Source organism: Cnephaeus nilssonii (genome assembly GCF_951640355.1).
Source record: "Cnephaeus nilssonii genome assembly, chromosome: 19".
Lineage (NCBI taxonomy): Eukaryota > Metazoa > Chordata > Mammalia > Chiroptera > Vespertilionidae > Cnephaeus > Cnephaeus nilssonii.
Window position 1 is genome coordinate 7,661,142 of NC_137090.1, and position 27,139 is coordinate 7,688,280.

General features: G+C 47.4%; 2 protein-coding genes across 2 annotated transcripts; both read left to right on the top strand.

Annotated features, from left to right (window-relative positions):
- Positions 1-8,249: 8,249 nt before the first annotated feature.
- LOC307115416 (keratin, type I cuticular Ha3-I-like) lies at positions 8,250-11,784 on the top strand (the record flags this gene model as incomplete). The annotated part of the gene is made up of 7 exons (XM_079798637.1): positions 8,250-8,597; positions 8,745-8,827; positions 9,171-9,327; positions 10,190-10,351; positions 10,436-10,561; positions 10,734-10,954; positions 11,631-11,784. The coding sequence occupies 7 exons, from the start codon at positions 8,250-8,252 to the stop codon at positions 11,782-11,784; spliced, it is 1,251 nt and encodes a 416-aa protein (XP_079654763.1).
- A 5,879-nt stretch (positions 11,785-17,663) lies between these two features.
- Positions 17,664-20,996, top strand: LOC307115167 (keratin, type I cuticular Ha3-I-like; the record flags this gene model as incomplete). The annotated part of the gene is made up of 7 exons (XM_079798224.1): positions 17,664-18,120; positions 18,223-18,305; positions 18,817-18,973; positions 19,790-19,951; positions 20,036-20,161; positions 20,339-20,559; positions 20,936-20,996. Exons 1-7 carry the CDS (start codon positions 17,773-17,775, stop codon positions 20,994-20,996), a joined length of 1,158 nt encoding a protein of 385 aa, XP_079654350.1. The 5' UTR covers positions 17,664-17,772.
- Between the last annotated feature and the right edge of the window lie 6,143 nt (positions 20,997-27,139).

Below are 27,139 nucleotides of genomic sequence, written 5' to 3' on the forward strand. Positions count from 1 at the left end.
CATATTCCTCAGCCCGAGGAGCCAGAAAACAGAACATGATCCTTCGGCTCCATCGAGCCTCAGCCAGCCCCGGAGACTGGAGCCAGGCGGTCGGTGCTTCTCCTTGGGGGGATTCCAGTCCTGCAGCTCAGCACCGGGCCCTGGACTTGTGCTTCCTCTTCTTTCTTCCATTGCCTCCTGGTTTCTCTGAGATGTGGCAGGCAACCTTGTTTTTATTTTACTAATAAGCTTCACCTTCTGCAGCATAAGGAGGCCAGAGCCTGCTGGTCTCAGTGTCTCCATCCCATGCCGAGAGCGATGCTGGGAGCTCCTTGAACCAGCCGTTCCCGCAGAAGCAGGGCTTGTGGCTCTGGGAGATGGCAGATGACTGGGGTTGAACTGGGACTGCAGCAAAACGGCACAGACGAGAGTTGCCTGGCTCTGGACCTGACCAAGCCTATTTAGACCCGGACTCACAGGGCTTTTAAGATACAGACACTAAAAAAACCCCGCCCCTTTATCTGGCTGAAGCATCGCGGTTCTTGTGCGGAGGAAAAGCTCCATCCAGAGGTCCTGCCGGGTCTCTGCATAAAGTCAGCTTTCGGGACCTCATGCTCCTGACCAGCAAGGACCCGTGCTGGGCGTTACAGACATTGTGACCAGGGTCCCACCGAAACCCGCAAGCGGGGAGCGGCCGTCATGCTTCTCAGCTGGTGGCTGAGTCAAGGCTTGACCCGCAGTCCCTTTGAACTAGATCCAAAGCCCATCCTCTGGGAGCTTTAAAGGGGAAAACAATCCAACATGAGAAGGTTCAGGGTGGTGGTGAAGTGTGGTCCTCCAACCGGTAGCACCAGCACTACCTGGAAACTTGTGGAAAATTCACATTCTTGAGCCCCACCCGAGACTTTCTGAATCAGAAGTCTGGTTTACCAAGACTTCCGGATGATTCTATGCACTCTCATGTTCGAGAACCAGCGGGTTAGGGGCTTTATTTGGGGAGTGAGCCCCGGCCTGGCCAGACTGCAGAAGGGGTTGGCCTTGCTCTCCTGGCCAGTCCCATGGGGGAGGAATCCCTCAGACCGCTGAGCTAGAGCATTTCCCCTGCACATTACGAAACTCTGGACATATTTAACCCTGGTGACTGCTGGGCCTGTCAGACTATCAGTCTATCCATCAAACTGACCCACCCACGCTCCTCAACAGGCTCCACTGGCAAGTCCTTCCGGCAGCTGCTGGGCATGAAACTTGCAGGCAATAGACGCATGGACCGGAGGCTCCATGTTTGGGCTGAGAATAACACATCTCCAGAAAGCAGCATTGCACCTGCCAAAGATGGGAGGCAGGGCGTCCCCATCACAGGAGATACTCAAGCAGGGCCTTTGCAGCCACCTGGTGGGGGTGCTGAGGCGGGGACTCGGGAATCTGATGGGGCTGGGCGAGATGAATGCAGAGGGTCTTCTAGTCCCCAGATTCTATGACTCTGCCTTCGAGGTCTTATTTGTCTTAAGTGCTAAAGTGGAGCCCTCTCTGCTCTGTGATCCCTCTGAATCGAAGTCACTTGCTGAGACATTTACAAAGCCCAGCTGATGGCTGTTGAATCCAGCCCATTCTGTGCAGGAGTGGCCACAGTCTCCAGATCCAGAGGCGGAGAGAGCTCTGGGGCTCTCTACCTTCAACTGCTCTCAAGTCCAGACTCTTATCTGTCGGCCACTGTCTGTGTAGACTGATTTGCTTGGGAGGCGTCAGGACTCCGATCCTAGGAAGCTTTGGGAGGGTCAGAGGCTGTCACCTCCTCTCCCACCCCACAGTGCCTCTGCTTCCCCCCCCCGCCCCCAAGTGGTGGAAGTGTTTGGGCATAGGTGACACACGCCTGAGACACTACCCAAGAGTGGGTCCCAATAAGGAAGAGCAGTTTTGATTAGTCTTATTTTAGCACCTGGCTCAAACACCTTCACCTCCTCCTTTGTACTTAAATAGCTCCTTTCATCCAACAAGTTCAAAGCTGCCTAACAAAATAAACCCACTTATTCGTGCACATGACAGAGTAGGCAAGCATTATTCTTCCCATTTAAGGGGAGGGAGAGAAGGTGAGTCATTTAGTGGTTGAGGGATTCTTCTGGTGACATGAAATGAGTCAATGGGGCCCCAGGGTGATTGACCTGTATTTCTTAAGTTCACATCCAATGCCCTGTCATTTATAATTATAAGGTTAGCTTTGATGAGACATTGTTTGTGTATGTGTGCGCGTGTGAAATGGTTTGGGTTCCTGGGGAAGAATTGCTGGGTAGATGGGTCTATTATACTTGGGGAGGTGTAAAGAGCTTCCCTGGAAACCAAGCAGCCCATCATTACCATCATCACTATCATCACCACCACCCCAGTATTCATTTTCTTCTTCATCATCATCATCATCATCATCATCACATTGTATTCAAAGATCACATTCATTGAGCTCTTACTATAAGCCAGGCACTAAATTACAGATAAGTTTATATATATAAACTCATTTAACCCTTACAGCAATTCTATGAAGCCAATGCTTTTGCTATCCTCATTTTACAGATGAGGAATTGAGGCTCAGAGAGGTTAAGTAACACACCCAAGATCACACAGCTACTAGGTAGTGAAGCCAGAATTTAGATTCAGGAAGTCTGCCTCCAGCAACTGCTCTTAACCTCTGTGCTTTACAGAGGCTAAGTCTCAGATTTTTTTTTTATATATATATATTTTATTGATTTTTTACAGAGAGGAAGAGAGAGGGATAGAGAGTTAGAAACATCGATGAGAGAGAAACATCGATCAGCTGCCTCTTGCACACCCCCTACTGGGGATGTGCCCGCAACCAAGGTACATGCCCTTGACCGGAATTGAACCTGGGACCCTTGAGTCCACAGGCCGACGCTCTATCCACTGAGCCAAACCGGTTTCGGCCTAAGTCTCAGATTGTATCAGCAGAACCTTAACTACCCACAATGCTTTTCCTTGAAGGAAATGAGAGAGTGTTTATGCCAGAGGAACCATTTCTGAGGCTTTATGTCACAAAAGGGGATACAAGGAATGAAATTCCTATAGCATCTCAAAATAGCTTGAGGACCTTGGCCATTTTAATGCCTGGGAATCACCAAAGAAGGTCACCCCACCCGCTGCCGCTACTAAAACCACTCTGCCTATTGAGGAAGAGGAAAAGAAGAAAAACAGATTCCCATATATATGTCCATCATTTTACCATTTACAAAGCACTTTCATATGTGTTATTCAGTTTGCCGAATCCCGAGAGAGACAGAACAGGCGTCACCATGCCCATTTGCAGTGGGACAAGTTCAGGGTCAGGGAGGGGAAGTGACCCCCTAAGAACTTAGGGCCTAAGTTCTCACGGCTGGTCTCACTCAAGCCCAGGCCTCCTCATTCCCAGGCCATTGCCCTTTCCCTGCACGGAACCTCTAAGGGCTTTGCTGGAAGCACTTCTGGACAACACTTCACATTCAGACCCACTCTCAGTGCTGGGAGGGGTGGCTGAGATGGATTTGCACAGCAAGGGTACTGCAGGGCCTGGGGTTCTCCCCAAGGATAGTCTTCCTGTGCTTTCTCCTACCCTGCACGGTCCTCCTCACCCAGCCACATTCAGACTGAGCTCCTGGCCTTCGGCCATCTCCTGGCCTCTCTTATTGGAGGATCCCCCTTTACCTGGTTTTTGTACCCAAATCTCCTCTGGCTCCCTTCTCCCTTCTTCCTCCCTGGTTGTCAGACAACCTCCGCATGTGTCCAGCCATTCACGCTGGGCTCCCTGGCCCTCCACCACACGTCTGCACCCGCAGGAGCGCTCTGGTCCTGAGGGTGGCACAGCTGTGTCTGCTCACTAGTAAGTGTCACCTCCATTTCTCTCCACTGATTGAATTCCCCTTTCTATTTCCTCATTCACTTGTTTGGTTTAGCACTTTTTCTTTCTTCTGCCCTGTACCTGCCTCCTTCACCTGCTTTGAAACTCATCTCAGTGCCTAGGGCAGTGATGGGCAACCTTTTGAGCTTGGTGTGTCAAACTTCGCCAAAAAACTGAGCATAACTCGGGTAGTATGTCACTTTGAGGAAAAAACTAACTCCAAGACTCTAGTCGCAAATGTTTCATCCTCAGGAGCAGCAAATGTTTCATCCTCGGCATGCGGCCACGTGTCATCAGAAATGGCTATGCGTGTCAGTGTTGACACGCGTGTCATAGGTTCGCCATCACTGGCCTAGGGGGATGCTGCAGGGCTGAACCATTTGTGGTCTCCAAAACAACAAGAACCAAATATCAAAATAATAAATTATGCCCGGCCAATATGGCTCAGTGATTGAGCAGCAACCTATGAACCAGGAGGTCACGGTTCCATTCCTGGTCAGGGTACATGCCCAAGTTGTGGGCTCGATCCCCAGGGTAGGGCATGCATGAGGCAGCCAATCAATGATTCTCGCTCATCATTGATGTTTCTCTCTCTCCTTCTTCCTTCCTCTCTGAAATCAATAAAAATATACTTAAAAAAACAAAACACAAATTACCAGGCCTGGTTGAAACAAAGACTCTTAAAAAGATATGGATTCTAACGAGATCAGTTGTTTGAATTCTACCTGACGCCACCTAGAGAGTGGGTCACCACCTTCGGAATACAGGTGCATCATCTGAAATGGCCTCATCCCTCAGCCCCGGGCTGAGAACCATGAACTGGGTTGAAAAGCCCTAACTGAGGTTTGGGGCAGGAATAGGTGTGGGAAGAAGTGGGAAGGAAGAAACTCTTTTTTGAGGGGGCTGGGGTGAAGGGCCCAATTATATTACCTCATATTAGAGTTAGTTGTGGACCTGTCTGTCTGCCCAACAGGACTGAGAGCTCACAGAGGGCAGGGGCATGCCATCTCCCTCCTGTCCCCCTGTCCTCCCATCCCCCAGCCCTGGGACTATGCCACGTGCTATGTAGACATTCAACAAATGCCTGCTTTCCTTAATGTCGCACATACAGCCTTCTAATTACATTGAACACAGACCTATCTCCAAATGTCCATCTCACACCTTTAAAATTTCTCACCTCCTTACATTTTTGTTATTTCTCAAATATTTTGGGGCCCATCGTAGCCTGAATTGCTCATGAAAAGACAAGCCCCTACCAGAACTACGAGTCTTCTGTCTCACTGCGGTCCCATGCCCAGCACCGCAGAGCTGCTCAATAAATGCATTTGGAGTAAAATTGAACTAAATGAAGATAGTTCAATTGATAGTCCATTGACTGCTCAGTTTCTCTCTGAATGAATAAAATCTGCAGCTATTTTAATTAGGAAATGAGAGAGTACACGAAGTCTGATCCTCACCTGTGGGAGGTCGTGGAGACCTCACAGCACAGGAGTCCCACTTCCCCTATGAATCCGAGCAACACATTCCCCCAAGCCTATCGATATTTTGGAAACACCGAAAGAAAGAGGCTAGATTTACAAGGGATGGCAGCATTATGTTCACTCACCAGCCAGCCCCTCCGCTGCTCCATCCAGAATTCTTGTGCCATTTCTCCTTCTGCAGGGAAAAAGGAATCTCCAGGTAACATGGGTAACCTGTTCCTTCTCGCATCCTCTACGTGGCTGTTGATTAGCCGTGAACTGAAGCCCATGCAGGTCTGACTCCCTCTGCTCCTTACTCCTCTGCACACTCCTTACTCATTCAGGAACAGTAGCCTTGTCCCCCTTTTGACTTGCGCTGCCTGCATGCAGACAATGGTGTCCTTCTCAGCCACAGACACATCTCAGTGTGGATCAGGGAGGTGATGCTCTGGTCTGGACGCCTTGGAAGACTGCCGCTTCTTTCAGAGGCCTCAGAAGCTGTGGTCTCGTGTCTATAGATCTTTCCTGAGTCATCACCACTTACATCTCACAGGACACTGAGCAGGTGGGCCACTCTTCCATCCACCAATGCAGGTTGTCTTGGTTACTTCTCAGTGTTGCATCCTCCAGGTTCACTCTTGTGAAGACAGGGTATCTCTGTCTGATATGCGTGGCCCCATGTGATTCTGGGGATTCCTTCTAGGTCTCCTCCTTCCCTCTTCTTCGCATTCTTACCTCTCTTATTAAACACACCTCTCCCTGTTCCATCTCCCTCCGTTTCTCCGGTCTCTGCGTCGTGCACAAATTCGGTGCCATCACTTGTCAATCCAATCCTCCAATCTTTTCATATTTACAACCTGCACATTCTCCTTTGACTAAGGCCTCCACAATGCTACACTGGCCAGTCAGTAGATCAGGCCAAAGAGCTTGAAGGATGCTGCTGGCATTGAGTCTGTGCTCAGGGGAGCCCTCCCTGGGTGGCGAGGAAGGCGGGATTGAGGAAACAGCTCCTTGCAGGCTGACAAGGTGGGAAGCAGGAGGCTCCGTGCTGTTCTCTACAAGCAAATGCTCACGAGGCTGATTAACACGCTTGTCCATTCGTCCTGAGCCCAGATGAAGTGAGACAGGAGCTTCCTACTGACTGAGCTGCCCAGCCTTGTGCCTTTGCTCTGGAGAGTCTCGGTGATGCCTGCCCCAGCACCCATCTATTTCTTCTCCTTTAATTGCCTTGGAGGAAAACAAAGAAAATTTGATTTTATTATAAGCCTGGGGCTTCTTTGTAGTGCAGTGGGGCATCTTAATTGCATTATAGTAAGTGGCGATAATGACCTTGGAGAAGGTAGATGAAGGACCTTTTATCTGAGACTCAAGCAGAGAGCCATAAGAATACAGCATGAAAGCTTGATGGGGAGGAGGACTCCAATAAGTTGTCAATAAAGCTGCCACTCTGGCTGGCAGCCAAAGCCACAGTGGAGGTTGGGGTGCTGCTACCCAAGATGCAAGGGGTACCCGGTGATGCCTATAATTATGCAACTGATATATATATTCAGAACTTTGGCCACCTCTTCCTCAGACCTTCTGATGCCTGCCTTCAGACCTTCTGGTGCCTTTCTTCATCCCTCAAATCAACCCCAAATCCTCCAGGCTTGCTTTGCTATGTCCCTTCCCCTGCTTATGCGGCATCTCAGCATTTTCTCTCCCTGTGAACAGGTCCTTGGACTCAGTGACATGACCACAGAGCCGTCCCTGGTACCTTTTAACTTTTGGTTCTTAAACCAGGTTACGTGTAACCAAGAAAGGCTGGGGATGGGAAGCCCAGGACAGGATCGGTATATCTCCCTGGTGTATCGATTTCACTTAGCGAACTGGGCAAAACCTTAGAGAGTTTAACTGGAAACTTTGGAATGATTTTTTTATCTTAAAGCCAAAATGGGAACCTGATGGGATATGAAATCAACCCACATGATGCTTTAAGATCAACCTCAAAGGTTTTCATGCTTGTGGAAGCTGCCCCCCGCGCCCCCCGCACCCCCCTCCCCCGCCACCCCCGGGCTGTCTCTGGACTTTTCTAGCTTACTCTGTCCCAATGCTATGGATGCTTGTGGAAAAGTCTACCGTCACCTTCTTGTTCCTTACCTGTCTCCAGATACTTTTCCCAGGTAATTGAAATGCATTTGTATGGATCTCTCAGCTTGCATTTTTTTCAACCCTTTTTCGAAATGATCTCTTCCTCCAGAAACTCCCCTGATCCCCAACTAATTATCAAAGCCTCTACCTTTGAAATCTCTCTACAATCCCTTTAAGGGATATATAAGAGGTGTTACACAAACAGCTGTCCACCTTCTCGGCAAGTCCTATCCACCTCCCGGTTTCCAAGGCTTGGGGTGCTACAGTGCTGAAGGATTTGACTCTTAAAGCAGATGGAAAGGGTGCCCATTGCTGCCACTTCATACAGCTTCTTCATTGACTCAATCCCAGTCCCTCCCTAGAGATGCCAGGTGGGCTATGAGGTGGGTCTGATTATGGGTTTACAGGATCGCGTGACACAAAAGAATGTCACTGGATAGACCAACTCCCAATTAACAAGGGCAGTTACTTGGGCTAGACTGTGTGGCCTCTTTGAAGGTCTACCACCAAAGTCTGATTTCATGGGTGTACTGAGAGGAGTCCTGACTTAGCAAGAAGCTCAAGTAAAGAATTTTATGGGACAAGAATTTTATGGGACAAGAGACTCTTATGAGGAAGGCAAATAACAGACTGAAGGGAAGGGCATTTGAAAAGTGGTGAAGATGTAAGAAGAAAAAAGACTTTACATACTATGTCCACACCCTCTGTAGAGAAGGTATAAATGCTCCTAGAAGAAGGAGTCCTACAAGCTCCTTGGAGAGCTGGGACTCTGTTTTCAGCTGGGTGACTTGCTCCCTCCCAGCGCCATGCCTTACACCTGCTACCTGCCCAACCTGAGCTGCCGCTCCAGCTGCTCCTCCAGGCCCTGCGTGGCCCCCAGCTGCCACAGCACCCCCCTACCTGGGGCCTGGAACATCCCTGCCAATGTGGGCAACTGTGGCTGGTTCTGCGAGGGCTCCTTCAATGGCAGTGAGAAGGAGACCATGCAGTTCCTGAATGAACGCCTGGCCAGCTACCTGGAGAAGGTGCGGCAGCTGGAGCGGGAGAATGCGGAGCTGGAGAGCCGCATCCAGGAGCGGTGCCAGCAGCAGGAGCCCCTGATGTGCCCCAGCTACCAGTCCTACTTCCGGACAATTGAGGAATTCCAGCAGAAGGTGAGGGTCCTTGGTGTCACTGCTAAGCAAGGAGAGTTTGCCATGATTCTCAATCTGTGGTAGAGAAGTGTGTTTCTCGCTTCTATGTCATCTTGACTCTAGCTTCTCCTCTTTAATGTCCTCACTAAGTGCCCTATCATTCTCCAGATCCTGTGCACCAAGTCTGAGAACGCCCGGCTGGTGGTGCAGATTGACAACGCCAAGCTGGCCGCAGACGACTTCAGGACCAAGTGAGTTCTTTCAGAATGTGCACTGGGGTCCACTTCTTTTGTTTCATCTCCAAAAGAAAAGGGATTCCCGTAGCTTTGTTGAACAACGGTTTGATCCATTGGTCACAAAGGATTCTGCAGAGATTGAGGGGAGCATAGCAAAGTAATCACCGAAAGAGATGAAGGCTCAAATCAATCTATTGCTTTTTGGATCCATATTGAGTCTTGATAGCCTCCAGAACCCTCTGTCTCCTGGTTTCACTCATTTCAGAAAGTGGAAAGACAAGAGGAATGGGGTTATCAAAGATCATCCCTGGGAGTCTTGGAGGTCTGCCAGTTACTGTTCTGATCTATCCTTGTGCAGGTACGAGACGGAGCTGGGCCTGCGGCAGCTGGTGGAGTCGGACATGAATGGGCTGCGCAGGATCCTGGACGAGCTGACTCTGTGCAAGGCTGACCTGGAGGCCCAGGTGGAGTCCCTGAAGGAGGAGCTGCTCTGCCTCAAGAGGAACCATGAGGAGGTGAGGCCAGAAATGAGAAATGAGGAAACCTGATTTAGTCTCCTGCTGAGGTGGCTTTAGTGATTTCCTTTTAAAACACCAACACTTCAAAATGACAGAAAAAATGAAGAGATGGAACCTATACATGGTCCCAGATAAGTTGTCTCTTTCCACCAGCTTGTGCTTGGTTACTGTGTTGTAGAATGCCCACGTTGGCAGGGATGTTCTAGGCCCCATTGTTGTATTCATGCTATGCGAAGTCATTTCTCACCACAAAGAGCCAAAAGAGTCTACTCTTTCAAAGTCTTGGTGAAGAATAATCTGGGACTCCTTCTTCTCTCTCCCGGGATTAAATTATCCTCTTACTTGATGGCAAGAATTATTTAACGCAAACTGGGAAAGTGGACCTTCAGTGGCATCCAAGCAGGTCCTTGAAAATATGTATTTTTTTAAAAAATTGTTGACACTATTACAGATGTCCCCTATTTCCTCTCCCTTTGCTCCCCTACACCCAACCGCCAGTCCCCTGGCCTTCTCCACAATGTTGTCTGTGTCCATGGGCTATGCATACATGTATATATGTTATTTGGCTAATCTCTTCCAGTCCCCCCACCCCTCTCCCCTCTGAGATGTGTCAGTCTGCTCCATGTTTCCACACCTATGGTCATATTTTGTTCTTTGAATCCTGGTGGGATGGCACAGTCATGGTGAGGAGGGAGCTGGGCCACATGGAACACAGATCACTTTGCCTTGAACAGTCAGAGATTGTTCCACTAAGTTTCTTTCCTGAGGAAATAGACTAACAGGCTTCAACAAACAATGCCATTCCTTTGAGTCTATTCTTCATTGAGGATAGTCACTCTTGCTTTTTCTGAATCCACAGGAAGTCAACACCCTGCGTTGCCAGACTGGAGACCGCCTCAACGTGGAGGTGGACGCTGCCCCCACCGTGGACCTGAACCGCGTGCTCAATGAGACCAGGTGTCAGTATGAGGCCATGGTGGAGACCAACCGCAGGGACGTGGAGGAATGGTACACCAACCAGGTGGGCATCTTGGCACATGCCCACCCAGGACCTTGGGACCCTTAAGGCAGGGTCTGATCCTGTCTCTTACCTTTGGTGTTTCAGACCCAGGAGCTGAACAAGCAGGTAGTGTCCAGCTCAGAGCAGCTGCAGACCTGCCAGGCGGAGATCATTGAGCTGAGACGCACGGTCAATGCCCTGGAGATCGAGCTGCAGGCCCAGCACAACCTGGTGGGTATTGTTCAGACCTGCTGGTGAGAAAGTCGGGGAATCAGAGTCACTGGTAGGCCTTTTGGGTTGCAGTCTCTTTAACTCTGGAAGCTTGTGACTTCTATGGAACCCTATGGAGGGACATGCTAAATAAAGGAGCAGCTCGGTGACATTCTTCCTCTTCCCCGCACAGAGGGACTCACTGGAGAACACGCTGACAGAGACGGAGGCCCGCTACAGCTCCCAGCTGTCCCAGGTGCAGTGCATGATCACCAACGTGGAGTCCCAGCTGGGCGAGATCAGGGGTGACCTGGAGCGGCAGAACCAGGAGTACCAGGTGCTGCTGGATGTCCGGGCCCGTCTGGAGTGTGAGATCAACACGTACCGTACCCTGCTGGAGAGCGAGGACTGCAAGTGAGTGCCTGGCCGGGGGTGTTTGATGAACGAACACACACACACACACACACACACACACACACACACACACACTTCTCAGTCGGACTCCAGGGAAAAATTGCATGCCTTGGAAAGGAAATTATGACTTCACGCCAGACAGGCTCAAGCAGAACTCAGAAAACACAATACGGCCATCATTAAAAACATAAAATGGCAAGAATTGTTTAATGTACAAACTGAAATTGTACAGCCAATTCTTTGCATTCTAATGTGATAATATTGATGATATTTCTTACGTTTTATAATACTGTGTTTTGTAGACAGTACATTTCCACTCACTACCTCATCTGGCCTTACATACAGTTAAGAGCTGGCAGGCTGGATCAGTATTCTCCCCATTCTGTAGGGGAAGAAACTGGGCTGAGAGAAGTTAAGGAACTTTCCCAAGGTCACCAGCTGGGAATAGACAGTGTTGGGAGTCAAAGCCAGAGTTGCAGAGTTTCTGTCTAGAATTTTGGCGCTATATGGTAGGGAGACCATGAGAAATTTGACCATGAGCTTTGTAGCCGCTGAGCCTTTAGCCTTTCTGTTATAGGTCAGGCCAAGTCCAGATGGGCATTCCATTCTTGGGGTCTCTCTGGTACGTCTGATAAGCCTCCCTCAATTCACCTTTCCACATCATTCTTTTCTCCAGGCTGCCCTGCAACCCCTGTGCCACAACCAACGCCTGCGGCAAGCCCATTGGGCCCTGTGTCTCCAATCCCTGCACCCCCTGTGCTCCCGCTGCCCCCTGCACGCCTTGCGTCCCCCGCCCCCGCTGTGGACCCTGCAGCCCCTTTGTGCACTAAGGGCTGCCAGAGGAGCCAGGAGGCAGGCCCAGGGCTCCGGAGCTTTGACCTGGCCCTGCTTCATTCAACACAAGGGCCTGAAGACACAATTTGCGTGGCTGGAAACTCACCCGACCTACTCTAGATCATTCCCTGCCCAGCCTTGCCTTCACCAGGGTCTGTTCCTTCGTTGCTCATCCAGAGAACCCTCCCAAGCACCAGCGCCTTCCTTGGAACCTCCTAATAAACTTGACTTCCCTGGCAAAGCAGATGCCTTTCTCATTGGTATTCATTTGTTTCGCCACACCCATCCCTGGAGCACTCTATAAAAAGCCACTTGAAAGTCAGGCCATGTAATGACTGACTCTTGCATACAGAGCCGTTCTATACCCGGTGGGCAGAGGGCTGGCCTGGCACCCATGGGTGAGGCAGGGTGGCAGGAGGAAGGGCAGGGCAGCTGCAGGGCTATGGCTCCTCTCTCCCCCTGACCATTCCTAGATTCTCCCCACCCCCTTCTCTTGACCTGCACATCTAGAGCTGATTGTATTCAAAGGCATGAGCTGGAGGCCAGAGAGAGAGGGTTCTGGAAAGCTCATCTTCTCTAGGCAGGAAGTTATAGGGCCCAGCATTGTATCACCTGGGTGACTGGGGGTCCAACAGCCACAGGAACACCTAGTGAAGGGACCCTCTGCTGTGCCCTGTGTAGGTGGATCATTACCAGCCTGGGCTTCGGCTGCTTGCTTCCCCTCTGGGCTCTGAGGCTTAGAGACCCCTCAACTCCTCACTTGATATCCCTGCCTTTCTCAATGCAGTCCAACCAGTACCTGATGAATACCTGCCCCATGCAGACCCTGGGCTGCAGGGAGGGGAGACACATAAAGACAAAAACAGTCCTGGCTGCAAGTTATTTACAATTTGTTAAAAGGCATAAAACTCGTCCCCAGGTAGTGCTGTTATAAGCCATAGTCCCTGGCCCTGTGACCAAAGGCTAGAGAGGCAAGCAGATCTTGGGGTACGGACGGTGACAGCAGCATTCATCAAGAATGGGATCTTTCTTTAATTCTAATGAAGAGCCACGGAAGTGATAAGCATCCACTTGCTAAAACCTCAGAGGAAGGGATCAGAGACCACAGAGGGGTCTAATTTTCCCCATTAATTTGCCCATCACACCAGGCTTCCTGAGGCTGGTATCAGACCCCACATTAGTGAAACACAGTCTTGTGTACTAAAATAATAAAATGGATTGAAAAAAATATATTTTTTAAAATAAAGCAACTATTTATTCCTTCTACTATAACTTTCCCCTTGATCCTTTTTTTAATCCTTATTTTTAAAGCTCAAATTTCGGGATGGATTCAGATTTGCATGTTTGGCTACTTGGTTTGTGAGAAGCCTCTGACCTAAACTTCCTTCTGTCATGTGGTTCATCACCAAGTCTGTGATTTCCTCCAAATCCAAGGTCAAATTTGGTTCAGAGGTCCTGCCTAATTTTGCTTGTTTATTGATTGCATATCCTGCTTACATATATTAGTATTTTACAATAATGCTGAAGTAATTCTAAAAGCTCATGTGGTAGGCAGAATACCTGCTCTCCTCCCCTGCAAAGGTGTCCATGTCCCAATTCCTGGAACGTGGAATATATTAGTTTACACACAGAGGGAAATTAAGGTCGCAGATGGAATTAAAATTGAAAATCAGCTGCCTTTACAATGGGGGATTATTTTGGATTAGCTGGTGGGTCCAATGTAATCACAATGGTTCTTAAAAGTGGGAGAGGGAAGGACAAGAGAGCCAGAGGGAGAGTGACTGTGGACACAGGTCAGAGCGATATGACAGGAGAAGCACTTGACCTGCAGGATTTGAAGAGGGAGCAAGGGGGCTCTGAGCCAAGGAATGCAGGTAGCCTCTGGGTGGTGAAAAAGGCAGGGAAATGGATTCCTCCCTGGAGCCTGCAGAAAGGAGCACAGGCCCACCAACACCTTCATTATTTTTTTAAATTGTGGTAAAATACATAGAACAGAGAATGTACCACTTTAACCATTTTTTAGTGTACGGTTCAGGGCCATTAGATGCATTCACACTGTTGTGCAGCCATCACCACTATCCATTTCCAGAACTTCATCATCCCAAACTGAAACTCTATACTCATTAAACCTCCCAATCCTGCCTGCCCTGAGCCCCTGGAACAACCTCGATTCTACTTTCTGTCTGAGTTTGACTATTCCAAATACTCTCTTTTCTAAATCCCCACTCAACTCCGAGCCAGGAGTGTATCTTCTACTCAGCTCTATTTGATACTCTTTGGCCCCAGGTCCATCTTTTGATGAGGGCCCCAGGTCCCTTCTCAGTTGGCATGTCCAGTGAGTGCTCTTTGGTGATCTGTTTTATTGGCTCCTGAGCTTTCTTGGTCTGAACTCTAAGCCCACTGGGCATATCACTCTCTGATGTTTGACTTTTCCCCAGGCTTACAAGCTAGATACTTTTGCTGATTCTTTTCCTTTCTGTTTCCCTGAAAATTTTATAGTTGTTATGGGAAGAGATAAAGCATCTTTTTTCATCCTCATACCTGGGACCAAAGCAATTGTTGGAGCCCTTTAAGGCCTGAGCCTGCTGTCAGCATCTACAGGTGGGATAGCACTGACCAGGAGTCTCAGCATTTTCCTCTATAAAACCCTATTTCATTACTTCCAGGAGTCACGCCTCATCACAAGCTTATGGTATTTGTCACTTTTTAACCCCCATTCTACTGAGGAGCAAAGCAATATGTCTGTCCTCAGAGCTGGCATCGAAATTCATGATCTCATTTCTGTGTCTTCTTCCAGTTCTTGTGCTTAGACACTCCATGACCTTGTCCTTGTCTCATCTCTCTAGTTCAGCGGTTGGCAACTGGTGGTCCGCGGACCACTGGTGGTCCTTGAGGTCCGAAAGGTTGGCAACTGCTGTTCTAATTCACAATGAGGTAGAATGGCCCAGGCAGACTTGAATCTACCTACATGTGTCATTGGACAAGTTGAATTTCTTCCCAGTGCCTCAGATTCTTCATCTCTGACATTGATGACAGCAACAGAATCCAAACTCTTTGGGTGAGACAGGAACACTATGTGTGAAGGGTCCCATAGGCTACCTGACTAGAAAGTGATCTATTGGGATTCATTTCCTTCCTACCTCACTGTCTGTGCCTCCATTTTCTCTTCCATGAATTCAAGTCCTTCTAGCTATAAAATTCTTTGATTCTGGGCCATGAAACTCACTGCTGAAGTGAACTTTTACAGGGCCAAAAGTTCAAGGCTAGGTCGGCTTCCTCCCAGATTCTAAGTCGCCTTAGCTCATGCCATTGTGCATTATCATTTGTTTGGATGCTAAAACACACAACTTAATTTTCAATCTGGATATATCAGCCAGTTATGAAAAAGGATTGCCCTGTAGAGAAAAGCTGAGTGTAACTTGGTCTTAGTTCAGGAAGGTGAGAGGACTGCTTGGTCAGAGAGGCCTATGAAGGGCTGATGGGGTTAGTAGGGGCTGGGTAACAGGGCCCCAGTGGGGACCAGAAGCAAAAAGTACGAGTGGGACAATAGGCAAAAATCAATCCAATACTTACATCCCTTAGAAAAATCAGAGAAACTTCTGTGCCAAATATTTTGCACTGTGTTTAGGTATTCAGGCTCAGGAGTTAGACAGCTGAGTTGTTTAAATCCCAGCTCTGTCATTTATTGGCTGTGGCTTGAGAAGATTCTGAGCCTTTCTTTGTCTGTGTCTTTATGTGTAAAGTCCAACTAATTTTATAGACCAAACGTATAGGGTTGTTGGAAGGATCAACTGAGAATTGTGCCATAATACTTAGCACCTTGTTTGGCACATAATAAGTATTTATGAAATGGTATCATCATCTTCATCACCACCACCATCACCGCTGTCATCGTTATTATGAATACTTGCACAGAAATGTAAGGCTGGAGAATTCCCAGAGGACGAGTAGAGCCCATTTCAATGCCAGTACAAGAAAGGAGGCTTGGTGGCAGTACAACCCCATGTAAAGAACTTGTCCCCCTGAAGAACTACCCCAAATAAGATTACCAAACCCACAAGATCAGAAACTTAACGAAGAATGTAGGGACCATGGGCCATTTACCAACTTCCTATTCTAGTCACCAAGTTAGTGTTAAAATTTGCATCTTTGTTGATTAATTTATGAGTATAGTTCTGTGCCTCTAGTCCTTGCAAGGTAAGTGGATGGGGTTTGATCACCACTGGATTGGCATGGGCCACCTGTCCAGGTATCTGTTCAATAAAACTGAATTTTCACAAAATTCTTCATCTGAATAATCTAGGCCAACAATAGGAAGGAGGAAGGTTACAGAAATAATCACCATCACCCCCATACCCAACCATATTCACACACACTATCTTATTTAACTTGCACAACAAAACTACTATTACTTCAGTGTAAGAGATGAAGAAAACAAAGAGTCAAAAAAAGGGAACTCACTTCTCTGAGGTCATATCGTCAGTGAAGATGTGAACTGAGGTCATTTAGCTTCAGACATACGCTTTTCTGTTCCTTCCCACTGCCTTTGAATCTTGACACATTCTTCTTAAATTATCTACATTGTGTTCCACAAATTATCTTTTAGGAATTCCTTCTGAACCATGATTTTGTTGCTGTGCAAAACAAAGGACAGATATAGTGACAGAAAATAGAAGGTGAGATGGGAGGGCTACTTAGTTAAGATTCATTATTGGGCAAGAGGGAGACTCCCAAGGGTTTGGAAGTGTCAAAGGGTATATGATCCCAGAGGTGATGGAGAAATATACACACTCGTCACAGATGGTGCCCCCTTCTTAGGGACAACAGAGTCAAGCTGCATTCTCATGGGCACTGTGACTTGTTCTGGGAATATCTCATGTTGGCAGAGCCACACCGCTAGGGTTGTTCAATGCTCTCAGTAAGAGGATTAAGTCTAGGAATAAGGCAAGAGACATTTCCAGAGACTTTGAGATAAGGTCACTATGGATACAAAGATAGCTCTGAGCACCTCATTCAGGTTTTCCTTTCTTAAGTCTGAAGCATTTGCGTCAACACTGCCACCTGAACTCCCTGTGGACTATTCCCAGCATGTTTCCCTCTTGGGGAGAGTGTTGCTTCAGTGAAGGTTGGTAGACTTTTTCTGAAAAGGACTGATAGTAAATATTTTAGGCTTTTCAGGCCATATGGTCTCTGTTGCAACAACTCAACTCTGCCACTGTAGAATGAAAGCACCACAGATAATGTCTAAATGAGTGAACATGACTATGTGCGGATAAAACTTTATTTACAAAAAAGGGCAAGAGGCTGAACTCTGCTTTAGGACTATGCGTGCCCATTCCACTGGTTTCATTTTCCAACCATAAATACTCAATTATTTTCAGTCTCTTCATTACTGACAAATTCTCTAAGCCCCCAACTAATATTCTCACGGAGTAAGGCTCAGGATCCTTGCAGCTGATACAGGATGAATTTTTGCTGAAAGACAAGTTGTACTGAACACTGAAATGTGAGTACACTTGGGAGAAGGCGGCTACCAGAAGACTGTTCACTCCAAACTCTCTCTCTAGGGATTCCAGTGGCAGGACCTCATGGGTGAGGAGTCCCAAACAACTCCACCCCATGTCCCTGGCTGTCCTCCCCTCTGAGTAATGGGAAGAACCATTTGGAGTTGTAATGATTCTGTCTCCTTTGAAGCCACCTGATGAAACTCTGTTTTCACCAACCTTCAGTACCCAGGAGAAGCCCGTGTGACACAAGATGAATGGAATAATTTTATGGGATGAGGGAAGACTCTGTGGAGGCATCTAATAAGCATATTTTGGAGAAAAAATTACCCGAAGCATTAGGAAAGAAAACTATGCAACATGCCAAACCCCCACCCACAATAAAAGGTATAAAAGGACCATGGAGGAAGGAGAGACTCAAACCTCACCCATATCCACCTCCATCAGCTCGTCTGTTGTTCCATCACCTCTCCCAGTACCATGCCTTACAACTGTTGTCTGTCCAACCTGAGCTGCGGCTCTAGCTGCCCCTCCCGGCCCTGTGTGGCCCCCAGCTGCCATGACATCCCTCTACCTGGGGCCAGCAACATCCCAGCCAATGTGGGCAACTGCGGCTGGTTCTGCGAGGGCTCCTTCAATGGCAGCGAGAAGGAGACCATGCAGTTCCTGAACGACCGCCTGGCCAGCTACCTGGAGAAGGTGCGGCAGCTGGAGCGGGAGAATGCGGAGCTGGAGAGCCGCATCCAGGAGCGGTGCCAGCAGCAGGAGCCCCTGATGTGCCCCAGCTACCAGTCCTACTTCCGGACCATCGAGGAGCTGCAGCAGAAGGTGAGGGGTGGGGTATTTGGGGGCACAGGAGCAGCTGGCTGTCTTTGAACAATAGGAAGTTCTCAAGTTCAGGTGGTCCTCACAGTGGAACCTTGTTTTCAGATTCTGTGTGCCAAGTCTGAGAACTCCAGGCTGGTGATACAGATCGACAATGCCAAGTTGGCCTCTGATGACTTCAGAACCAAGTAGGTTGAAACTTTTCGGCCAGGTAACCTCCAAGGTCTCTATGGCTCCTTCCTGGCCCTGTGGGCCTAATGTTGCCTGGAGGAGAAGAGGAAGCCATTTCCCCCTTTATATTTCTCCTCTGATGGCTGGATATGTAAAATTCGTTTCAGAGCCCAGATTCATATGCTATCTGCTCTTCAGTCCCTATTGGTCCTTCTTAAACCCCCAAATTCAGAAATTGAAGTTAATTCTTGGAGAATGGATTGGTTTGGTGGTATATTAACCAACAACATTGAGAGGAGAGAGAGAGAGAGACTCCATTCCAGGAGTCCCCATGGGCACCTTTGGGTGTTAGGATGAGTCCAGTCCCCTCCAGACTATCCATGCAGAGCTCGAGGGACACGTGGAAAAGAAGGGATGGGAAACTATTTCAGATCAAAGACAGCGAGGCAATGCCATTCCAACAGGACATGGGGCAGGGAGATGGGCTTCCTTCCTGGCTCCTCCTCCAATTCCAACCTGTGTGTGCAGGTACGAGATGGAGCACTCCTCCCGGCAGCTGGTGGAGTCGGACATAAACAGCCTGCGCAGGATCCTGGACGAGCTGACCCTGTGCAAGGCTGACCTGGAGGCCCAGGTGGAGTCCCTGAAGGAAGAGCTGCTCTGTCTCAAGAAGAACCACGAGGAGGTGAGAGGGGGGAAAAACCAACAACAATAGGCTTCAGAGCTAACCCTTCAGCATCAGGTATGAGGAGGCACTTGCCATCAGGATCCCTGGTTGGTACCCTTCTCTGAAGAACTCAGGGCCAGCTCAGGGAATAAGGATGCTATGTCCATAGTGTACAACAAGGTGCTGAGGAAGGAAATCCAGGTTCTCTGTTGGTCACTGTTGGGTCCCTAATTTGGTGGTAGAGATTGAGAAAAAAAAAAAAAAGACATAAGACATAGCCTCTCTCTTCAAAGGCTCCACAGTCTTGTCTCTAGTCTGGGGGAGACAACAATGTAAAAACATCATTTAATCCCAGCAGAGGGAAGTAAGTGCTATATGAGACGTACTAGTATGAGCAGCCCTGAGAACAATCCAGTCTGCTTGAAAGTAACTCTTCTCAGAGGCATGTTATGGAGAGTGGGAAAACTTTAGTACTTGGGTGTTGTAATGTGAGGGAGGAAGCTGAGCAAAGACACGAAGTGGCAAAGTGAGGTATATTTGAGAATGGCCCATGAATGGGTGTGGCTGGGCATGTGGTACCTGTAGGGATGTGACAGGAAATGACAAAGGACCTGCGCATGGCCAGGAGTTGGGACTTAGTCTTATAGGAAATGTAGGTCTATTTCAGTTTTCCCAGAAAGGAATAGATGTGACCCTTATTTGGATTTATTTTTATATAATATCTGTGTCAGTCTTTGGAAAAGTCAGGATATTCTTTTCAGTGAACTTTTTGGCTATCGCAGGAAGATAGCAGACCTATTTCTGTGGGTTCACACCTTTCCCTTCCTCCATCAGGAAGTCAACACCCTGCGTTGCCAGATTGGAGACCGCCTCAACGTGGAGGTGGACGCTGCTCCCACCGTGGACCTGAACCGCGTGCTTAATGAGACCAGGTGTCAGTATGAGGCCCTGGTGGAGACCAACCGCAGGGACGTGGAGGAATGGTACACCAACCAGGTGGGCATCTCGGCACACGGCCACCCAGGACCTCGGGACCCTTAAGGCAGGGTCTGATCCTGTCTCTTACCTTTGGTGTTTCAGACCCAGGAGCTGAACAAGCAGGTGGTGTCCAGCTCAGAGCAGCTGCAGACCTGCCAGGCGGAGATCATTGAGCTGAGACGCACGGTCAACGCCCTGGAGATCGAGCTGCAGGCCCAGCACAACCTGGTGGGTATTGTTCAGACCTGCTGGTGAGAAAATGAGGTCGAGGAATCAGAGTCACAGGGCAGCCCTTTGGGTCATAGTCTCTTTAACTCTGGAAGCTTGTGACTTCTATGGAACCCTATGGAGGGACTTGCTAAATAAAGGAGCAGCTCGGTGACATTCTTCCTCTTCCCCGCACAGAGGGACTCACTGGAGAACACGCTGACGGAGACGGAGGCCCGCTACAGCTCCCAGCTGTCCCAGGTGCAGTGCATGATCACCAACGTGGAGGAGCAGCTGGGCGAGATCAGATGTGACCTGGAGCGGCAGAACCAGGAGTACCAGGTGCTGCTGGACGTCAAGGCCCGGCTGGAATGTGAGATCAACACATACCGGAACCTTCTGGAGAGTGAGGACTGCAAGTGAGTATGAGGCAAAATATTTCTGGGGAAGTGTTTGTGGGACTAATGACACTGTAGACACTCACATGTCGGCCATATTTTCAACTCAACCAATAACATTAATCAAGGGTCTACCATGTGACAGTTAAACATATATGTAAGGTCAAAGGTGAAGTGCATATATCCCCTGCCTCAGGGAGCTAACAATGGAGGTAATATTTTTCAAAAGGACAAGTTTCCACCTCTGCCCATGTCATTCTGGGGAAGGGAAAAGGATTTGGTAATAATCACATTAGATTCCAACTAACTCCACCACTGTGAATTCATAGGTTGTTTCATTAAACTTGGTGTTTTCTCCATCCTCTCCCTAATACATTCTAAAACTGTTTTCTCCCAGCCTCCCCTGCAACCCATGTGCTACCACCAATGCTTGTGGAAACTCCTGTGGGCCCTGTTAACAAGTTGCTGTTTACTTAAATACTGGCATCCTCTTTGAAGACGACAATGAAGCCATTTACATCAAACTTGGAAAAGGTTCCTAGGTACTACTTTGCCGGAGCTCAGTTGCCTTTAGACATCTTGTAATGCCAACTGAGATATTTCTAGACATGGAAATGCTTTCCAGATCCAACAAGCAAAGACACATCATCAAGTTCCAATGTCTGAAAAACTCCCTCCCATTGAAGGTCGAGTCTCTCTGTATCTGAGGCTGTCCAGCTCCCTCTAATCTGAGCTCCAGGTAGTACTTTAGGGCGTTTCCTATACATATTATGTTTCCTGCTTTCCTGGCTTCTTTGGTATTCTCTGGAATGCAAGGAGGCTACTTCATTTACTTCCCAATAAACTTTATTTCTCTGGCATTGTAAATGTGTTTCTCATTCATATTCATGCATTGTAAAGTACTTCTCATGGCTGCTCCATAAAAAATACCCCTTCATTAGGAGGTTGACATGAGTTGAATGACTGAACCCAGCCACCATCTTCCAGTGAGGGAGGGCTGTCCCGTGGGAGGCTCCCACCCAGGGAAGACCATGAAGAAAACCTGGCCTTCAACATTTGATGCCCATCTTGCTTTGGCTGCAGGGCCCTTGACAATTCTGAGACTCCTCTCCAGCCTCACTGCTGTCTCCCACTGCCCCTTCATCACTGTGAAATTCTCTGCTTCCCTTTCTCCCACACTGTGAAGACCAGCTTCTGTAGAAACTGCTCCAAAAGCAGCTACCTTCTCCTCTCAACATCTTGGCTGCACATGTATGACCCATATGCATACCTGTCCTTCCTTCAAAACGTACCTTCAATGATTTCCTGCACACTCACTCGGGTCCTCTTCGTATATCTCTGACTACCCATCCACGGACTCTCAATTAGCCAACTTCCACTTTTTGTCCCAAATAGAAGACATGCCCATATCCTTGGCTCTTTGTTTTGCTCTCTCCACATCCCTATTCACAGGAAGAGCTAGCACCTCTATGCTGATGATGCCGAAATCTCACTCTCACCTCAGCTTCAGCTTTGCTTGCCTTAGGACAGTTTCACTTGGTATCAGGCCATCACGGCCCATTTAATGGAACTAAAACTTATCTTTGCCAAACTGGTTAATCTTGTACTCACTTATTATGCCAAATATTTTTTAATCAAAAGATCCTTTAAATGTAGACAGGTGTGTCTCCCTCTCTTTAAGTTTCCTTTTTCCTCAAGATCTTTGCTCATATCTATAATGTTCTTCCATGACCTCTTTATCTTTTATTTCCTATAATTCCAAAAAAGGCCAATGTTCATTAAATCTCCTCCAACAAACATTGATTCTACTTTACCTCCCACTTGCCTCATTTCTGAATTATTAAAACTCTCAAGTCTATCAATCACTTTATAGATTATCCATTTAATGTAATGCTATCTCACCAACACAACCACAATCATTCATCTGGTGTGTGTGCCAGTACAATGAGGGGTGCTGAGAACACAGAAATAAGTGAACCCCAATCTTGGCCCACAGCACATTTAGTGTCCAGGGTGGATAAGACAAAGAGATAACTGCCACACACTCATCAATGTCTCAAGAAAGATGTAACTAAAGAATGATGAATTTCCGAGGTCTGAGGGAGTGATAAGAAGAGGCTCCAAGAAGGAGGTAGCACTCAGTCAGGGCTTTGAAAACCCAAATCTGCTGTTTATATAAATTTTGTCTGCCTGTCTCATTGACTACACTGTTTTCACCTGATCAAAATCTAGTGCAAACCATGAAACACTATCCGTGGAACAAACAGCGAATAGTATCACTGGTGAGGATTCATGAGAAGGAAATTAAAACTTTATATACTTCCAATTTCAATAAACTATGACTACATGACATTAGCATAATTCTGAAATACAGTTTGATGGGATATGTTTGGACACATGAGTGTGTGCAGGTCGGAGAAGAGGGAAAGTTTTTTCAAGCATGAACTTTGCCTGGTAAGGAGATGAATCAGGAGGTGTGTCTAGAGCCTGACAGACCAATTTGTAGCCTGGAACATAGGATACGTGTGCCAGTGGAAGATGCAACTGCAAAGTAGTTAGGTAAAATCACATCTGGCAGTGCTCTGAATGGTTATCTGTGAGATTTGCTTGTAAGGAAGGTTGGCAGATGGTATATCAGGCTGCTATGTATAGGCTGGGTTGTGGTGGGTCCTATAAGATGGTGGGATTAGGTGAGAAAGAAGGAAGATCAATCAGGAGGCTGGAAAGAAACAAGGACTGAGATGGGTGGAGGTGGGCGAGTGGGTGGGGTAAGGGTGGGGTGGATTTCAGAGGCTCAGCTTCAGATATGGAAGCTGATTGGAGGTAGAACAATGGAGTGAGATGAAAGGAAACTAGTACTGATTGCATACCTATGACGGGTCAACGTGTGTGAAGTTTTTGAGCCTGATAAAATGAAACAACAGTGGATCTCGAGTGGAAAGAACTGGAAAAAAAAGAGACTACATTTGGGAGCGACACTAGAGTTACCTAACTATAGTTAGAGCTGCAGGAGTTGTTAACATTGTCAAGGGGAAGGTGTTAGAGTATGGAGGGACCTTGGGGACCACTGACAGAAATGATAGAGCAGGCCTGAAGCTCTCAAAAGCCTTGACATGAGGTTCTGCCTTGGGTAACTTTGTCCCGAAGATAGAGATGGCATTTGGGTAAAAGCAGTTGGAGAAAGAAGTGGAGGAACAGCTGAAGTGACACAGAAGTAAAAAGAAGTCACAGTTGTTGGTTTTGAATACATATTTTTATTGATTTCAGAGAGGAAGGGAGAGATAGAAACATCAATAACGAGAGAGAATCATTGATTGGCTACCTTCTGTATACCTTTTACTGGGATTTGAGCCACAACCCAGGCATGTGCCCTGACCGGAAATTGAACCGTGACCTCCTGCTTCATAGGTCAACTCTCAACCACTGAGCCACGCCAGTTGGGCCAAAGTCAGAGATGAGAATTCAGACAAATCCACTGGAAACAGCAATGGGGAGAGAGAAGTGGGGAATGTAAAGGGTGTGTGGGATGCTGGGGGAAGAAGCCGTATTTCAGCGGCTCTTTCAATCTGTCTCAAATCATCGACTTGATAGTGACCTTATTGAAAAAGTTCAAAGCAACACATTCACACTAAACACGAAGCTTACTTTGCTCTATCCTCTGTGGGCTACTAAAAATGTTTTCGCATCTGCTGTCCCCTTGGATCTGCAGAGCAGTCCCATAACAGGTTCTCATTCTGTCTGAATCCAGCTTTCCCAGAAGACGAGGACAATTAAGTTCCACTGCTTTGGGTCACTTCATGTTCTTTTTGACTTCTCTGTTCTAAACTGTGCAGAATTAAAAACATAGTGATGAACTTTGCATTTTTCTGACGTGGTTTGTCCCTTATGGCCCCTGTTGGGACTCCATTTCCATTGTGACTCCAAGAATGAGTATAAGAGAAGCAATGGTGGCCTTGGGGAGGGTTTGTGGAATGATCCCAGAATCCCATCTTGAGGTGTCTGTTCCTCTCTTTGCTCAGGGCATCTTGCTACTGACCTGGCACAACTTGCTACTGTCCTGGCACATTTTCTGCATGTCTCTCATTGGAAACCCTGTTTGAGCATCTTCTCAGAGCCAAAACTGTGGGCTTAGTTCTTGGGTTACCATCACAATTCATCCCCTCAATGTAGTGAGGCTGGGCAGTTGATAACCTGGCAACAGTCCCTTTTATAAAGCAGTCTATGGAAGTCTTATATCTTGATCTCATGAGCAGCTCTCACTGGGGCTGGCTCAACATAATGGGCTAGTGTTGGTATTGACAGTGTGTGCTTCTCTAATTCCCAGTGGGTGACTTTTCATCTGTCTTTGGCATAAGTCAGTCCCCCTGCTCGGTGTGTGCCTACTGATACTATTGTTGGCCTCTCCTTGCCATGTGTACACATTAAAATACAATTAATTGGCAAGTGGTCCAATATGTTACTTTGCATTTCCTAGACAACACATTTTATATTTCTCGTTTTTTCTTTTTTACTGAATTTATTGGGGTAACATTGGTTAATAACATGATATAGGTTTCATGTGTATAATTCTATAATGCATCGTCTGTATACTGTGTTATGTGTTCACCACCCCAACTCAAGTCTCCATTTATCATGGTGAGAATTTCAAGTGCCAGGACCTGGCCACGCAGGAAGATGGTTTTGGGAGGAGAAGGGGGGCCTCCTAATGCCTTTAAAGTCCTGCCACAGGGAGGATGGCCTCAGCAGAAGGTCTTCCCTGACTCCACTCCATGGTTAACTACCACTGATGAGTTTACGTGTGATCTTTGCCATGAAAATAGCCTCAGCTTCCATCATAAATAGTATCCTTAAATCTCAACTGCAATTTGCTCACATCTGGAAACCAGAAGCCTTACCACGGCGTCTGCCACAATTACATGGGCAGGTGTAAAACCTTTCTGTTTGTTAGGATTTGATTTGCTCATCATGTTTATGGAAGGGTCATTGACTAGAGACAATGCCATTGCTTATGCAAAGGCAAGAATTCTCAATACACAGTAAGTGGAATAAATAAAGAGCAATTGTCTTCCAGAATTCCTGGGAAGCTACTTGAAACCTGGCTCTTTTCTCCATAGACCCAAGTCCTCTCAACCATCATTACCTAACAACCATGTAGTTATGCAGCAATCATGGTTACTTCTACTCAAAAGTGGGAATAGTCGTGTTTTCTAAACTCTGCCTTCCACTATTAAATATATAAGGATAGTCCCCTCTAGATTATTCCATTCTGACTGACATAGAAGCTATAGTAATGGTTATAGGGACCCCCATGGGCATATGTACCAGTTTGCAACACAGTATGCCTATTCTTTAAAATGTACCATTGTCTAGATTTTCCTCTTTTGAAGCTTGGGGAATAGAAGAATGGGAGAAAGACAGAGAAAAGCCTATGAATCCAGCTATTTATTTATGTTATTTGATCTCAGCCAGTATAGGGCTTCAGTCAGTCTGGCACTTACTTGAAACCCACACACCCATTCCACTTCTCGCTAAAGGTAGAGACTCAGGCAGGAGGGGCAGAGAGGTGTGGATCGCAAACATGGGTGAAGATGTCAGCGCCTTCAGAGCACACACTCTGGGAGAGCACACCTTTCCTCCAAAGCTGCTGTCTTTTATGAACGTGTATTTTTTAAACATATATTTTTATTGATTTCAAAGAGAGAGATAGAAACATCAATGATGAGAGAGAACCATTGATTGACTGCCTCCTGCATGCCCCACACTGGGGATAGAGCCTGACTGGGAATCGAGCCATGACCTCCTGATTCATAGGTCAACGCTGAACCACTGAGCCACACCAGCTGGACTAAAAGTGTATTTGAAACTCCATCTTGGAAATGACTTTTAGAATCGCCCAAGAAAACGTACCCTATTATTTTATAGTGACAACAGGTTTCTTACCCATCAAAGATGCTCTTTAGTTTGGTTGTTTATCCCACTCCCTAGAGTTGGTTCCAAATGATATCTGGCTGATTCCAAAAATAAACACACCCTCAGAAGGTGAAGATTTGCCTTCAAATGAGGATGAGCAAAAGAGATGTCCCAGGCTGTGAGGACAAGCTTGAAGAAGGGGTGATCTGAGTATTGGCAGTCAGGGTGGAATCAGCATGGAGCTTCCAAGAGGAAGTACTTTAAGGAGTCATTTTCATATTTTGAGCACTGGTCGATTAAACATAAAACCTTCATAGTTCCTACATCTGTCTGGAATAGCATGAGGGCAGAATATCTGCTTGCCAACGCATATTGATGGTCACAAGATGCCACTAAGCATGTAACAATGCGGTGGCGTTTCACAGTCACATCCTTTGGAGAACGGGGCTCAGGTGTTTCTATGTCAAAGCCACCGAGGACTTCCTTTTTTCCAGCTTTTGCTGGGCATTACACTTCCCCGCTAAGCAGACTTCCTTCTGTTAGAAGGAAACATCCTTTTCTTCTTTGGTAGAGACCAGGCTTTCATTTCCTGGTCCACTCTCACGTAGGAGGGGGTATGGCCTCGTAGTGGTTGAGTCCCATTGAATTCGATCCATTTGTGTACTGTTGCATCTCAGCAGTGAGAAGCTCG